The sequence below is a fragment of the Melopsittacus undulatus genome, chromosome 3 (assembly GCF_012275295.1).
Source record: "Melopsittacus undulatus isolate bMelUnd1 chromosome 3, bMelUnd1.mat.Z, whole genome shotgun sequence".
NCBI lineage: Eukaryota > Metazoa > Chordata > Aves > Psittaciformes > Psittaculidae > Melopsittacus > Melopsittacus undulatus.
Genome location: NC_047529.1, coordinates 114,356,158 through 114,371,742, shown reverse-complemented (window position 1 = coordinate 114,371,742; position 15,585 = coordinate 114,356,158). Strand labels below are relative to the sequence as shown.

Sequence of the window (15,585 nt, the reverse complement as noted above, 5' to 3'; positions counted from 1 at the left end):
CGATGGAAGAAGGAGGTTGATGGACGGGGGGAGGCCGCCCTGTTCCCCCTTTCCTTCCACAGGCCCCCTGCGGCCCCCGCTCTGCCCAGCACCCGATGGCTGCCGGCGCCCCACGGCCCGAGCCGGCCCGGGCCTCACGCACTGCGGGCGGGGGGAGGGTAACCGCTTCGCAGCGCAGACTGTGCATGTCCAAGTGACGCATTGCAGGTACGAATCCACCAATCAGCGCCCTCCTTCTGGAGGCTCTGCACTCATCGGTATTTTTTTCTAAGTTCCTCTTCCGCCTGGAAAAATAGTTCCCCAGCCTGGACCCCCCGCACATCCCCCCTATTCCCTCTCCATTTTACAAGCGCAGTTCCTCCCTTTCCTTCACCTTGCCCCTTCCTGCGCTGGGCCTGGGGGTTTGGGGGCAGAAAGGGGGAGAACTCCGGGTACGGGGGGGGGTCGTGCCCAGATGAGCGCGAGCAGCCGGGACTTCTTTCTCAGCTCCGTTCCCCGCCGAGGAAAAGAGGAGGGGGGAGGGAGCGGCGCGGAGGGATCCAGGCGGGATGTGAGGTGGTTTATGAGGCACTGCTGGCGGGCAGGCAGGGCTCAGTGTGAGGCGAGCCGTTGAGCGGGCTGGTTGGTCGTGAGCCCCGTGCAGCCGTTAGCTTCCACCACACCCCACAGCCAGGCCGGGCCACCATGGTGAGTCCCTAGGCATGGGGGCGCGGTGGGGTTCTGTGGGTGCTGGTCCGCAGCTCGGTGTGTGGGGCAGGGGGATGGGGGGAAGGAGAGGGGTAAGTGGTTTGGTCGGTGTGGGGCGAGGTTGCCTGTATAATGGAGGGGAAGGGGGGGGGGGGGGGTAGGGGTGAAGGCGGCCGTTGCTGCGGCCGTTAGGCGCAGCCCCGCAGTGCGAGCGGATTGGGGCGGAGGGTCCCGCTCGGAGGTCCCGTGTGCGTTGGCAGAAGTGCTGGTGGTGGTGGCCGGATCCCGTCCGGTCCCTTTCCCGCCCAGGGGCGTTGGTGCGGATTCAAAATTCAAACTGCCACTCGGTCCGAGCGCCATGACGCTTTGTCGGGGCGTGTGTCGGTTGGGGGGCGGGGGGGAGCGGCAGATAACGGTTCCTCCTGGGAGCAGAGCCGCGAGGGGGGAAGAAGCCTGCCACGATGGCACCAGCTCCGCTTGTTGTCTTATCGCTTCCTCTTCCCCCCTTTTCCTCCCCTGGCAAGCCGGCGTGTGCGGCTGAATGGGGCTGGGGAGCGAGCGGCGCGGCAACGGCTGCTGCGGGCGCCTAAGATGTCTGGCTCGCTAGCGAGGTGTGTTGCGCCTGGTAATAATGCAATGCGGAGTCCTGCAGCTTCTGAGCAGCATGATGATGAGGGGCAGGCTGCCTCACTGCACCATCTCCCTCCTTGCTAGACCTGTTGTCAGCTCACGTTGGAGCCGCTTTCTCTTGTCGATTTCATGATAACGCCTTGCTCTCGGTGGCTCTATTGAACAAGGAATTATGGGGTTTTTTTAACAGTTTTGGCTTCCTGTTTTGGGCATTGCGGTGGACGTTTTCTTGGTCAAGCACAGTTTATTTTTCCTAGTAATACGTTTGTTCAGGATTTTAATCACGTGTCGAAATAAAATATATTTTGTGGAATTTGAGAGTTGTTTCAAATTCGGTCTAATGGCTATGAGTTTAGCGATTTTTTTTAATTAAAACATGTGGATACTGAAACACGTACAGAAAGGAACAGTTCTGTCGCAAAAGCAGCACCAATGACCAGTTGTTTAATCTCTGCATTAAGAGAATATGCAGAATATCGCCTTTTCATTCATTACATGGGAATGTATGTATGCCTTAAAAGAATCAGATCACTGTCAACTTGCTGTGTGTAAAGTGAACCATGGGCACTTAGAAATTAAGTGTATTTTTTTAAGTGCTCTCTCTTGGCAAAGAAATTAGGTGAACAGAATCCTGAATCTGTTTTTTTTTTTTTGCTTGAATTGTAAACCTGTACATCAAACTGTCTGTAAAGGAAAAAAAAATGAATCTAAGAGCAAAAGCCTCTTACTGCATGTAATCATCATGTGTACAGAACCAAAAATGGAGTATCTTCAAGCAAGGTCTATATAAAAAATGGGTGTGTCCAGGAGGCACAGTGACACTTTGACTGTGGTTATAGTTCATCTGAACAGACCAGACTGGCTAAACCTGTGAATATATGTTGTCCAATACTGCACATGCTAGATAAAGCAGGATGATTTGCTCCCAGCATAAGCTAACTTACTATTTTAGCCCTTATATGCTAGTCTGTCTAGTTCTCATTCTTAATCTTGGAAGAAAAGAACTCTCCATTCAAATCAAACACCTGTGAAATGTACCGAAATGCCATGTTTCGGAGGGAGACAGTGTTGTCTGTTCTGTGCTATGCTGATAGCTCTCTATCAGGCAGTGTTAGTCAGCTCTCTTGAGGATCTTCCAAACTGATTACAGCATAGCAGCTACGACTGTAATGGAACACTACCTCTAGAGGCTGCATGTGCCACTGAAATTGCTGCAGCACAACAGCTCCCCTTCTTTCCTAGCAGGCTAAGATTCTTTGTCAGGCCCTCAACACAATCCGGGGGTGGGGGGATGGGAGCCACTGCAGTGAAAATGAAAGTGCTGCAATATGAATTGGAGAATGCCGTGTCAAAGCTGTGATGGGTTTCCTGCCTTCACCAGAGGAGGTTTTCAGGTGGATCTTGACTGTAGTAAGGGTCATGTCAGAACTCCAGCATAGGGCACGTTCCAGTTATGATCTCACTGTTTCTGAAGTTGGTTGCACCACACATGTGGCAGTATGCACAACTCTAGCGATGCACGAGTGTTTAGCTTAAGCTCAGGACAAAGAACTCCAAGAGTCCCCTCTAGAAGTCCCCAGGAGCATGGATCTAGGCTGATAGCCCTCCACCTGAGTGGCATAGGAGGGTGTGATCTGGCAGCCTTGCTGGCTCCGCCTTTTGCTGCTGTTGCGCAGCAGTCCCTGCAGAGCCTAGCACTGTAGAGTACAGATGGTGTTTGTTCAACCTTGCCCCACCTCCTAGCTTATCTTTCAGCTGCCCTATACCTGTGGCTTCTAATAAGCAGTGTGTTCTCAAGCACTGTACCTCTTTACAGGTATGGACTAAGCTTAACCAAATTTATGGTTAGTGGCAATAGGATGTTTTAAGTTGCTGGAAGTTAGAGAGGAAGAGTTCAGGAACACCTAACATTTTAAACACTGCTTAATGTCATGTCTCTATATAAAACAGTATGTGACTCAACTTGGTAACTCATAAGTATTGACCTAAGTAAACTTGGTTCTTGCAACTTAAATCTGATCTACAGCTTTCTGTGGATATAAATAGCCTACAGAAATGTAGCACATCATTCTCTTCACTCAGGCAATAAAAATGTAAATAACATGCAAAAGGTATGAGTGAGTCTGTGCTAATGATACACTCCAGATGAGCAAAAATCTGCTAAGCTTCTGTTAAGTGCCCAGCAGAATGCTTCCATCTCAGACTGATGTTGAGTTGGTGATGTTCTCAGCACTGTTGCTACTGCCCTAGACTATCTCAGGGGTTTTTTTTTCTTTTTTTTTTTGTTTGTTTGTGGTTTTCGTTGGGTCTTTTTTTAAACCAGTATTGAACCTGTGTGGGAATACTTTCTATAGCCACTGAAATCAGGACTGCTGGAGTCTATAGCTGCAAATACCCATTGGCTGCTCTTTTAAGAAATTATTCAGTACTGTGATCTTGATTCTCAGGTGAGCCATGAGCAGTCTGAGAAATCCCTGATCACAGCCTTTATCTTGGCTGTTGCTGTACTGCATGTGTGGTACTGTGCAAGAGCAGTTTAGCTCTTGTATGGTTTCTTGAGCAGCTCGGTTCACTTCTATTGCAGGAAGAACAACAAGGAGCTGGTAATGTCTTAAGGTGGTATGCAATGTAGAAATGTAATTCAAATTGTAAAAAAAACCAGGTGGTGTATATACATTTTCTGAATTATTTCACTGGAAGATGGCTAATGTGTATAGAGACCTTGGTGGGCACAAATAATAACTGAAAACCTTCCTAGCTGTCAATATTGAAGTAATCCCAAAGAGGCACTTCTTGAAGTGATCACAACAGGAATAAAACTAAGAAAGTGGTGTTGCATTTTGGCAGTAAGTGTGTATTTTCTGTACTTTCTAAGTGGTTGGTTTTGACTCGTCCATGGAGTGCTATGGGATAAAGAGCTCAAGGAGCTTCCTCGAAGAATATATATGGCCTGATTACTGCAGCTGAACTGAAGCTATCCAGAATTTGATGAATCTGCTAACTTGAAAGCCTAGGGAAAGTATTTCTACAGTTCTCAAATACCTTTGTTCTCTTTTAAGAGTGAAAGCCCATCTTGGGTTTGGCCTTGAAGACGGAGGTTTTGCTTTATTTTGTTTTGTTTATTGCTCTCAAATCCAGTTGATTCAAAACTTTTCAGTGATGAAGCAAAATGAGGTATAAATAAGGGGTTACCTAACTGATACAGCAATTGCATGTCTTGCACCACTGAAGTGTTCTATAGTGATCCTGTAAACTACCTGATGCTACTTCAGTCAGTAGACAATGCTCTGAAGAAAGTCTAGACATCCATATGACAAATGCATTGAAATTACCAGTTTGGGCTTAAGCTGCTAGTACTGATTATATAGACTTTTTTTTTATGGTCAGGTTGTGGACATGAAGCTTCATGTTAATCAAGGGATGATTTAATTTTAGAGAAGAGTACATCTTTCTGATCATGGCATTTAACTTAGCAGAATAGAATAGTCGGCCTTGAATTTGGGATTTAGGGGCTACTGTCATACTACTTAATGCTGAACACTTTTGGTCTAAAAATGAGGTGTGCCAAAGTACAACTACCACTAGGCTGCTGTGTTAATGAATTTAAAACTTGTATAGAGTGACATGGTGCCTTGAGTTTTTGCTAGTGTTGCTTGGTACACATGTTAATCTATTATTTGAGTGTATGAGATACTGCAGGGTCAGGAAATGAGGACAGGCTGCCAGTTCTTACTTGGCAAGCAAGCATGACTTTTGAGCTGTGCTCTTTAGAGCTATTTCAGAATGCTGCAGATAAGTATTGAAGAGCAGCCACCATGTTCAGAATTCTGTGCCTTATTTTGCCTTGAACTTTGCTACAACTATAATGATATTCTCTTTCCTTGCAGGCTGATCAACTGACAGAAGAGCAGATTGCAGGTGAGGTTTCTATGTGCTGTGTTGCTACTCCTGCTTGACCTGGCACATCTCTTAATCCAGTGACAGTCTGTGTTACACAAGATATTTAGCTTTCTTAGGAACTGAGGAAGTATTGTGGAGTATTTCCATTTGTCTCAAGTTTTAAAGGCCTATCTACTGCAAACTGAAAGGGATGGGGAGGAGTCTCTGGTGAAGACTTATAATCTGGAGTGCTCTTCTAGCAGAAAGCAAAAATAATTTACTTTGCAGTCTTCTCTGTCAGGCATGTTTCAGTGTGGCTGTTTTTGATGACAGCAGAGACTGGCTTCTTGATATTCCATATTTGGAACTGCACTGTGTGCTGGGACTTAAGTGTTCTGTGCACTGTTCTAATGATCTGGCACATGATTTGAAATGCTTGAATAAATATGCATATCTTGTGTCTTAGTATTTGCCCCTTAACAATCATTTATGTATGTGCACTGACAACTGTCTGCTAGTGGATTGTTGTCTCCTGCTCATGCAGGCTGCACAAACTAGTATCTGTCATTGCTCTCTGAAGACTGATCTCAACTTTAATAATTGATGTGACTTAAAGCTAGTAATGCAGAATTAAGCCTTGCCATGGACATTCAAAAACTTCAGGGTTTTTGACCTGACAAGTGTGTAGTGCTAATACTAGAAAGTCTTGGTGTGCATAACTGTCATGTGAAAAGATTTTAGAGGGTGTTAGAGTTCTGCTAATCTAATAGTACTAGGTCACACATACAAATAACAGCCTCTAAGAGGTAGTGTTATTTAACTATGGTGTAACTCTTGAAGACATGGTATTAAACAGGAGTGTCATAATGAGCTAGTTTGTTTTCAACATAATTGCCAAATTTAAAGTGTAAGAACATTCTTTAGCTTTTAGACTTCACAAGCTTGCTAATTATGGCTTTCTGGAAAGTCCTTAGTCTATTTACTTGTTGCCATGGTATTGTCTTATGAGTAAACACAAGCCAAATCTAGTTCAACTCAATATTTTGTGTGTGTGTGTAAGTAGCCTACATATCTTAAGGGATTTGTGATCAGTTTAGTTAGAGCAGGCTTTATCAACTGTCACTGCTGTCTCCCGTAATGGTTTATTGTTTCAGTTTGTAATTGTAGATGCTTTATTAGTTGATGTAAGTGATTATGGAATATAAACAGGAAGCTTATTAACACCACCTTGGAGTTAGTGCAAATGTTAGCTATTCAGTAATGATGGTACATTTTTCAGAGCCAAAAGTGAATATTAATAGGCTTGTCATACTGGAATAGAAGGCTTTCATCTGTGTGAAGAGTAAGAGCATAACTTTGTATCCAGTGTAAAATGGCCTGCCACTTTCAGTTTGACTGTAGTATTTCTTGAAGCGAATGTGTCATCAGGTAAACCATAAACCTCTAATATGAAGACATAAACTGGTCTGTTGGAGAACCACCCTGAGTACTGCTTAGGAAGGGTTTGGTTGCAGGTGTCCAAGCAGTCTGCTTGGTTCAGCTGTTGAAGGCCAGTGTCTTGTATGGGAAAACAATCATAGGTACAGATTGTGTTTTACAGAGACTGTGGTTTTATAAGCTTGAGCCCCCTTACCATTACATTTCAACTAAGCTGAAGATACCTAGCTTTTGAGTTAAAGGTGGGTGCTACAAGGTAGAGACAATACTTCTTTTCTTAAATAATAGGCCAAAGTAATAAAAGCAGCTGTTTCTATGCTTAGAACAACCTCTGAAGACCAGTATTACAGCTGTTCAAGATTCCAGATGTTCTTACATCCTTTGGAATTCATTGGTCATATAGGACAGAAGGTCCTTCCTTGCCTTTATATAGGTAGGGATGAAACAATTCCCAGGTTTTGTTCGTATGAAAGACTGGTTTTGAAAGCCTAGTGTCAATTCTAGCTGCAACTTCATCCAGTAAGAGTTAGAATTGTCAAGTCAAATGGGTATCCCTTTGGTTAAGTGTTGCATTAAAAAAGCTATATAGGTCAGAACCACTTGATGTGGGTGGTTGTGGGGGTGTGACTGTGAAGATGCTTTGTCACAGAGCAGCTGGTCTAGTGAGCTATACTCCTTCCCCTAGATCTCAAAGGTCTAAATGGGCACTGAACAAGTAGGCCTATGTATGGTGTTTATTCTTAGTGTGTTGTGGTTCTCAGTTGGGAATCTAACCACAAGAGTGACTTAGAATTTATTTGGTAGAAATAGTCGTGTTCAAGTGTTGAGCTCCTGGTAGCTGTGAAGAAAACAATTGACATTCTCCTATAAAAGTTCCAGACATAGCTGGCTAAACTGTATGAGAGTGGGAATGGTAGTTCTGGTTCAATGAACATATTAGGTCACTGAAGACTGCTACTTCATCTGGAAAGGTGATGTGGTGCAGGCATGCCTCAGAAGCTATTGTTAAACAGAACATTTTGAGCTAGGGTGTTAGAGGTCGCATTCTGTTGGACCAGCCTTTCTTTTTTGGAGCCTAGAAGTAGTCTTTTCTCAGTGTAGTGCAGTTCTCAGAAGGAAGGCTGAAGCTTTGTAGGTTGGCTTGGAGATGAGTGTTTTCTGCCAGCACTGTCCTTGGGTTTCTGGCAGGTTAGCCTTATCTAGGATACAAGAGAATTTTCATTTGCAGCTTGCTATGGAGGAGTGTTGAATAGAGGGAGGATTTGCTTTAAATGCTGCATGGAGTGATAAGATGTTTAGGTGTGGGAGGTGTGACTTATAATCTTACGTTGCAGAAGCCAGAACTGAGTTGCTCACTAAGCTTCAGTGCTTCATAGCTGCCTTCACTAGCCATTGCTGTAAATCCTCCAAAGCTATGCTAGGTGGCTGTAGTCTAAACTCTATCTGTATAGGTTGCTACTCCTTTTTTCTGGTTACTGAAGATGGTTCCTAGATGTAGTTAAAGAGGTATTCTGTGTTCATAACTCAATTCAACATTTCAAACAGGAGTATGCTGTTGATCTTTGGCTTGCTTTACTTGTCTTTATGGTTATTTCTCAGCCTGATGCATCCTCAAGTAAAAGGCAAGAGTTGTCATTTGAGTGATTCATCTCAAATGTTCAGAGTATACTGTTGCATGGCCCACATTGTAGAAAGCAAGTCTTTTGATTTTGCATAAAAATGGCTACTTTTTCTAAACAGGGCCATTGCAATACTGTGAAGTCTTTGTTTTAGTGACAGTTGATTCAAGTAGGATGAAGTGGTTAACAGCTGAACATTTAGAATTGCACTTTAGTATCTGACTCGATAAAGACTTGGTGCTCCCCTTGTGAGGTCCTCCTTCTGTGACAGACTACAAACTTCTCTACTAGGCTTGACCTAAAAGCCTTTTCCTCTTTGATGTAAAGCTTTACTCCTGATAAACCTATTTGTTGCCTGAGCTAACTGAAACTAATCCCAAAGACTTTTGGAAGCTACTGTAGGCACAGGTTATAGCTGCCTGTTTGGGTAAGCCTGTTTCTGCTTTGTGGTTATACAATACTGGCTTGAAACTATTTAATCTGGTCCTGTGGTAGCCTTGCTCTGATTCTTATGTGCTAAACAGTGGGAGTTGGCTTTTGGAACACTTCAGGCTGTTAGGATGTAGAAGAGTGTTTTTTTCCTGGATGGGACTCAACCATGGCTCTGGTATTATAGCTGCATTCATGAACTATAAAAAGCCTATTTTTGTAGTTGTGTTTTTAACACTTGCCAGCTTGTACTCACCTCGAGTGTTTCAGAGTATGAAATGGATGAAGGAGGACTTCATGTAGTTCATGTGAACACACAGCTTTTACTGTAACTAATCCTGGTCGGGGGAACCCACCATCTGGAAAGCTGGCTGCTTGGAAATTTGAAAAATTAATTCTTGGAAGTATTTTTGATTCAGGAGCACCCTTGAGCTAGTAAGTTCTCCAGAGGCATGATCTCAGATAACTTGAAAGCTGTAAAAGGATCTGAACTATACAAGAGAACAGCTATGTTTTTCATGTTTAACTAACTTTTATATGAGCTATTACAGTCCAGTGAGCAAGTTTAAGGTCTGTGGCCAAAGACAAACAGATGGCATGGATTAAAACCAACTCCCATTTTTGGACTGGACAATTAAACATGTAATGCTTGTATTAATATTGCTGGCTACAGTACAGCCATTATAGGGGGGTAAGAGGTAGCATGGAAATGCAATTAAGTAGTCTTGCAACAGTTTGTTTGACTAGTTCTGTGAAGGCTGTTTCAGGATACAGTAGGACTGATGTAATTTTCTAAGCAGCCTTTCAGAAACTAAGATGCCAGTGTCTTTCCTCCTTGATCAACTGACTGGAGTTGTGTATGTACAGAGACTGAAAAACTGCAGAAGTCCATTGAGAAAAAAGGCTAGAAGAAGTTCCTTTGTAGCTAGCTATGGCCAAATGTTAATACCTATGGTGCAGGTCTTACAGTTTCATGTACTATATGTTGTTCGGGTTTCAAGCCCAGCAGAACTGAGTTATAATGAGAATTTGGTTTTAGTTGGGTCTGGTTATAGCTTTTCCCATTGATTTATCTTTATTAGTAATAGAAGTCTTAGTCACCTGTAGCAGTTGTCAAGTACCGCTTTTCAGCTTTCTCAAAGTAACCACGTTTCCTTGTGAGACAAACAGTTCCTACCAAGGATGTGGATCATTCTAGTTGTAGATAGCAATTTCTTTCAGCTTGGTATTAGGGATCCTTGTTCGAGATGGATCTGAGTGCTTGTGAAATGGATGAACTTCAAAATTTGGTTGATTCGATTGGCAAGTTGTTTTCCACATGCTGATGCTTCCATATTGGCATTACAATTAAACTAGATTGAGTGGTATATTGAGATTTTTCTGAAGAGAATGACATCGGGTTCTGTAATTTACAACAGTAAGCAGCAGCGGTTTCTTACATGGTTAAACTCAACTTTTCAAAGCTGAAGGGGTTAACTCCTTTTTTTTTTGTTGTACAGAATTCAAAGAAGCTTTTTCACTATTTGACAAGGATGGTGATGGTACTATAACTACAAAGGAGTTGGGGACAGTGATGAGATCGCTTGGTCAGAACCCCACAGAAGCAGAGCTACAGGATATGATCAATGAAGTAGATGCTGATGGTAAGATTTTACTAATAAATAATGCAGTAAAGTGTTTAAAACTTGTTTTTATTTACAAAGTAACTGTTTTGCAGGCAATGGCACAATTGACTTTCCAGAGTTTCTGACAATGATGGCAAGAAAAATGAAGGATACAGATAGTGAAGAAGAAATTAGAGAAGCGTTCCGTGTGTTTGACAAGGTACTAAACATTTACCTTAAATATTTGTTATGAAGACTCAGCGAGTTCTAAGGAGCTTTCTCACTGAATTAAGAGGTATCTGCAATCCTGTGATCTAGAACCTCTAAGTTACCTAAAAACCCTGAAGTTCAAGTCTATCTGGTCACATGAGGGTCAAAGGAGTCATCATGACAGTGGGTGATACTATTAAGCAGTCACTTGCTATGATACTAAAATACTTTTACAAGGATGGCAGGAAAACTGTTTAAATATTCTTAAAATGGTTCTCTTTCATAATATTAGCACTTCAATATCTAGTTATATGTAAAAGTGGTTTCTGAAGGCCTTGTGGCTTTGTGCTGTCTGCAGTGAATCAGGTGAATGAGAAGTAGCCTGTGTTGTAAGAAATGGTGCTGGAACCAGTCAGACTGAATAGGCATCTGTCACCTAAAAAGGCTGCAGAAGGTGCTGATTGCTTTGTCAGTGATCTAAACATGCCTTGGATAGGACAGCCAGAGTTGAATGTATTGGATAAGTTGTTTTTAAAGTGTCTTTTTAAGACTTAAGATCCTAAAAAATACTGAAGGTATGTTTACAGCTTTTATTTGCTGTGTGCAGGTGCTAGTGTCTAAAGCTGTGTTAACTCCTTAATGTCCAACTTGCTCTGCAGTATTCTTAAACTTATGGTTAAGTTGCTAGGCCATAGGCAAGTCTATTCCAGTCTTCCTTTTCTCCTCCCAGGATGGCAATGGTTACATTAGTGCTGCAGAACTCCGTCATGTGATGACAAATCTTGGAGAGAAGCTAACAGATGAAGAAGTTGATGAAATGATTAGGGAAGCAGACATTGATGGTGATGGTCAAGTAAACTATGAAGGTAAGGAGTTGTTAACATATTCTTTTTGTGTAGTGCTTTCCATGCCAGTGATTGTGTTGATGTTAATAGCCACACCAAATTTAAACCGGGCAATGTTCAGATGAGATGTTCTCAACACTTAGTGTTCCTTTAAGCTAATGTCTTTTAGTTTGTACATTTTGTACCTCTAAATAGCTTTAAGCTTGAGTGCATTAATACCTTTGTGCCAAAGGCAAAAAACAACTATTCAGCTGTGTAAGAGATAACTTTCTTAATCTAATGATGTCTAATGACCATTAGAATAAGGAAGCTAGCTGAGATGTTCACATACTGTTTTGTTCACTAATGAGCATTGATCTGAATGTAGGAAGTCACTTATTTTTCATTAATGCTCTTAAAATTACCAATTCAAAGGGGAAGTCTCCTAAAATACACAGAAGACTTATTAAATGATTTCACACAAATTGGCTGCAGCATTTGCTTATTTTCATTTCCTTCTTTCTTCCTGGTATTGAAACTTGAATGAAGTCATACAAGCAGGAGGAGTTCTGTTAGACAATTACTTGTAGCTCAGAAGGACTAGGCTTGGTTTCATTTTAACTTTCTGAATGCCTTACAAAAAGGAGTTGGTATTTTCAGGCAATACATTTACTGTAATACATTTACTGTTCCTGAGGGGTAGGTGTGGTTTCCTTTTAAGACCTTTTCTGGTTGTGGCCTCAGGATGAGCATTCATCTGCAAGTGAAAGGCATTTTTATGAACAAGGCTGCTGCCTCATAACTGTACTTGCAGATAGACTGTTTAGAGGCTGGTATTAAAGAGGGCAGACATCCCTCTTCTTTCCAATTGTGCTTTTGAAACTTTAGCAAGCAGTTAACTCCTCTTAAATTCCCTGTTTCTTTTTGTTATTGTACCTAAAATTATGGTTCATCCTATTTTGTGGGATCTAACTTCCATTTTGCTGTGAATAAAAAATGATTCAGTTGCTTAAAGCTGGCCAGGTGAAATGGGAACACTCGTGCTTTGAAAAACAGAAAAATGGAAACCTCTGCAGTGTCTTGGTTGTACACCTACTTAATTGATGGACACTTCAGCACCGTTTCTACTGATCTTAGTCATTCTTAGGTATCTTGCCCCTGTCTATAAGTCAGTGGGCAGGAGGATCCTGGAAACTTTCATTTTTGGAAGTAAGGCAGTTCTCCAGTTTGCTGTGGGACCAACCCTTTTTGATGAAAGTAGAGGCATTTTGCCATTAAAAATAGGAGCTTAAGATGTGATAGGTGGATAAAGGGTACCGTCTTGAAGATGCTCTTTTGAATATAATGGGAAGTGTAGTATTGAAAGTGTTAGCACTAGTAAGGCAGGTCACTTCTCAGATCTTGCACTTCAGATTTTTCTCTGAATAACTCATGCAATTCTTTCCTTTTGCAGAGTTTGTACAAATGATGACAGCGAAGTGAAGACGTTGTACAGAATGTGTTAAATTTCTTGTACAAAATTGTTTATTTGCCTTTTCTCTGTTTGTAACTTATCTGTAAAAGGTTTTTCCCTTACTGTCAAAAGAATATGCATGTATAGTAATTAGAAGGCCATTCCTCCATGTTTTTCTCCTTTATCTTACTGTCATTGTTCTGATTTTTGGAAAATTGATCTAAGTAACAAATGTTGCATGTGGCTTACTCTGGATATTTAAGCCCTTCTGCACATCTGAAGTTAGATGGAGTTGGTTAACTGAGGGAACATCTGGGTTATCTGTTTTTTAAAAAGTAGCTTTCTTTAGGAGATGTTGGTATGACTAGTGTTACAAGTTACATAAAGTAAGCTAGGGTTTACCATGCATTAGCAATTCCTTAGTTAAAGCGACATGCTGGTTCTGTTTCTCCACTATATAAAGGAGCTTATTCCACTTTCTGTGATGGAGGATAGGGACTCTTGCAGCTAACTGCAGGATAAAAACATGTGAATAGTATATATACATGTGGCTAATGCACTGTAAAAATCATTCTCCTGGCTTGCTTCACAGTAACTTGTTTGTGGCCATACCTGTAACATGTTGTTGAAATGTGGAGTCTTAACGTTGTGGACGATTGACAGTCAACAATATGAAACTTAAGTTGCACTAATGCAAAACGGGTGATTTATCCAGGTACTCGTACACAAGTTTTTTTTGTACTGCTGGTCCTGTACCAGAAAACATTTTCTCCTCTTGTTACTATGCTTTTTAAACTTTGTTTAGCCACTTACTTTAAAAAATCTGCTTCTGGCACGATTTGCCTCAAATCCATTCCAAGTTGTATATTTGTTTTCCAATAAAAAAATTACAATTTACCCATACTGTTTCAATGTATCCTTGAATTATTTACAGGAATTGTTCAATACCGTTGCTGCTCTGTGTTTCAGTATGTAGCAGTTTGGTTTGCTTATGCAAATGATTGGCTGTCTTAAAATAGCTTGGAAGGTGAAAACTTAGTCCTTAAACTCTGGCCCTTAATAGTATTGTTGACTTGAAGAAGCTTTCTTACTAGTAGTTTAAAATGTATTTTACAGTCTTGTGTGGAGCTCGGTGCTTCAATAAACTTACCGTAGTGACTGGCTATGCCCACTATCTGTAGACATTGTGAACTGGATGTTGACCTAGTTCAATAGTTGACCTAAAATTAAAATTCCTTGTTCAGACAACTAAACCTGTTTGCTTTCTTTTAATTATTTTGGAGTTTATTCCATGTCAGCTGTTACATGGGGGTAACTTAGTCTCACACCTGGACTTTACTGAAACTGTCATGTCTGAGTTGCCAAAGTACAGAAGGAAAACATTCTCTTACTGATAGCTAATGTGCATGATTGTGCTTCTAGCACTGATTTTTTTTCAAGGTTTATTTTCTTTTTAAGTGGAAAACAAGCTTGGTTTTAACCAAGGACAAATCCAAGATGCAGAAGAATGCCAGAGGCTGTTTGTGCCCCTTGCTTCTAGTCCTGGCAAGAGCTGAGTGGTGTTACATAGGAGGCTATATGGTTATCTTGTCTGGGGATTCTGGTTGCCTTTAAGTAAAGTGTTGGCCCCTGCATCTGGTCACACCCTCACTGGTCCCAACAGAGTAGTTACCTAGTGCTTTAGAACTGTTTTAATAATCTCTGAGATATTTATAATTCCAGTGAAGATGTAAAACTAGGACAGCTGATGAACCTGAATTTGGAAACACTTGATCCAGATGCTTGTAGTCATTAATCTCAAAGTTGTGTTTGAATTGTTGGGATCAGAATTCCTTAGAATTGTTGCTTGTGCACTGGGACTCTGATTTGGGAAGCTTACAGTCTAAACATTCTAGCAGTTAAGAGTCTGCCTTCTACAAAATGAGTGACCAGGCAAACATTTGCTGTCCAGTCCTCACCCTGTGGCCTAGGAGCTAGTGGACAAGACATAGGTGCTTAAACTGGGACAGAATGAGAATTTTGTAGAACCATCAGAAGAACCATGTGAAATCCTGAATTGCAGGAGCATTGGGAGTCTCATTTTTAGAGGTAAGTAACACAGACAAGGATCTGACAAGAATTTGTATTTACCAATCTTGTGCCTTGAGTTTCACTAAGCTGGGAATTGTGCATACTCCCAGAGTCTTCTGCTTCAACTCAGTGTGCGTGTGGAAGCATCAGACTAGTGCAGGAGAAGGTCATCTCCACTATGGAAGATTGCCTTGGCTGAGGTAATTCCCTTTCTTAAAAGGAATGAGTGAAGAAAGGGTGACAAGGCCACCTTTATTTACTGTGTTTTAGCTGCTCACTGGTGAGAGTGTCTAGTCACAGGAAAAGCTGCTGTTTTTGTTTAGTGTGTGTGATGCTGTTAATTAAACTACCTGATGTCTAGGTTGATACTGAAATCTTGTAACCTTGTTCACGTAATGTTTAACTGCAGAATGATAACTTTCAGTATCATTCCAGTACTTTCTGCTGATGGAAGAATGTCTCCTGAGGTGCAGTTGGTGAAGCAGTGTGGTGGAAGTAAATGACAGCAGTCACTAAACTTGAACCTTTTGACTGAGGTCGCTTGCAAGTACTTTTGCTATTGTGGAATAGGTAGTCCTTGGGTCATTCCTAGTATGTAAGAGTACTTTAAAATTGTAAGTTAGAGCTTCTGGTAGCTTGCTAAGATACAATCCCTTGTTGTGTTTGTTAAATATGGTGGAGGTACTTATTCTATACAATAACAGTAAGAAAAAATAGTACAACATTGTGGTAAAACACCTGGT

At 41.6% G+C, this 15,585-nt stretch overlaps 1 protein-coding gene across 1 annotated transcript; it reads left to right on the top strand.

Annotated features, from left to right (window-relative positions):
- The first annotated feature begins 525 nt into the window (after positions 1-525).
- CALM2 (calmodulin 2) lies at positions 526-14,025 on the top strand. The gene is made up of 6 exons (XM_005144584.2): positions 526-687; positions 5,205-5,235; positions 10,181-10,324; positions 10,399-10,505; positions 11,226-11,361; positions 12,773-14,025. The coding sequence occupies exons 1-6, from the start codon at positions 685-687 to the stop codon at positions 12,799-12,801; spliced, it is 450 nt and encodes a 149-aa protein (XP_005144641.1). The 5' UTR covers positions 526-684; the 3' UTR covers positions 12,802-14,025.
- The last annotated feature ends 1,560 nt before the right edge of the window (positions 14,026-15,585 follow it).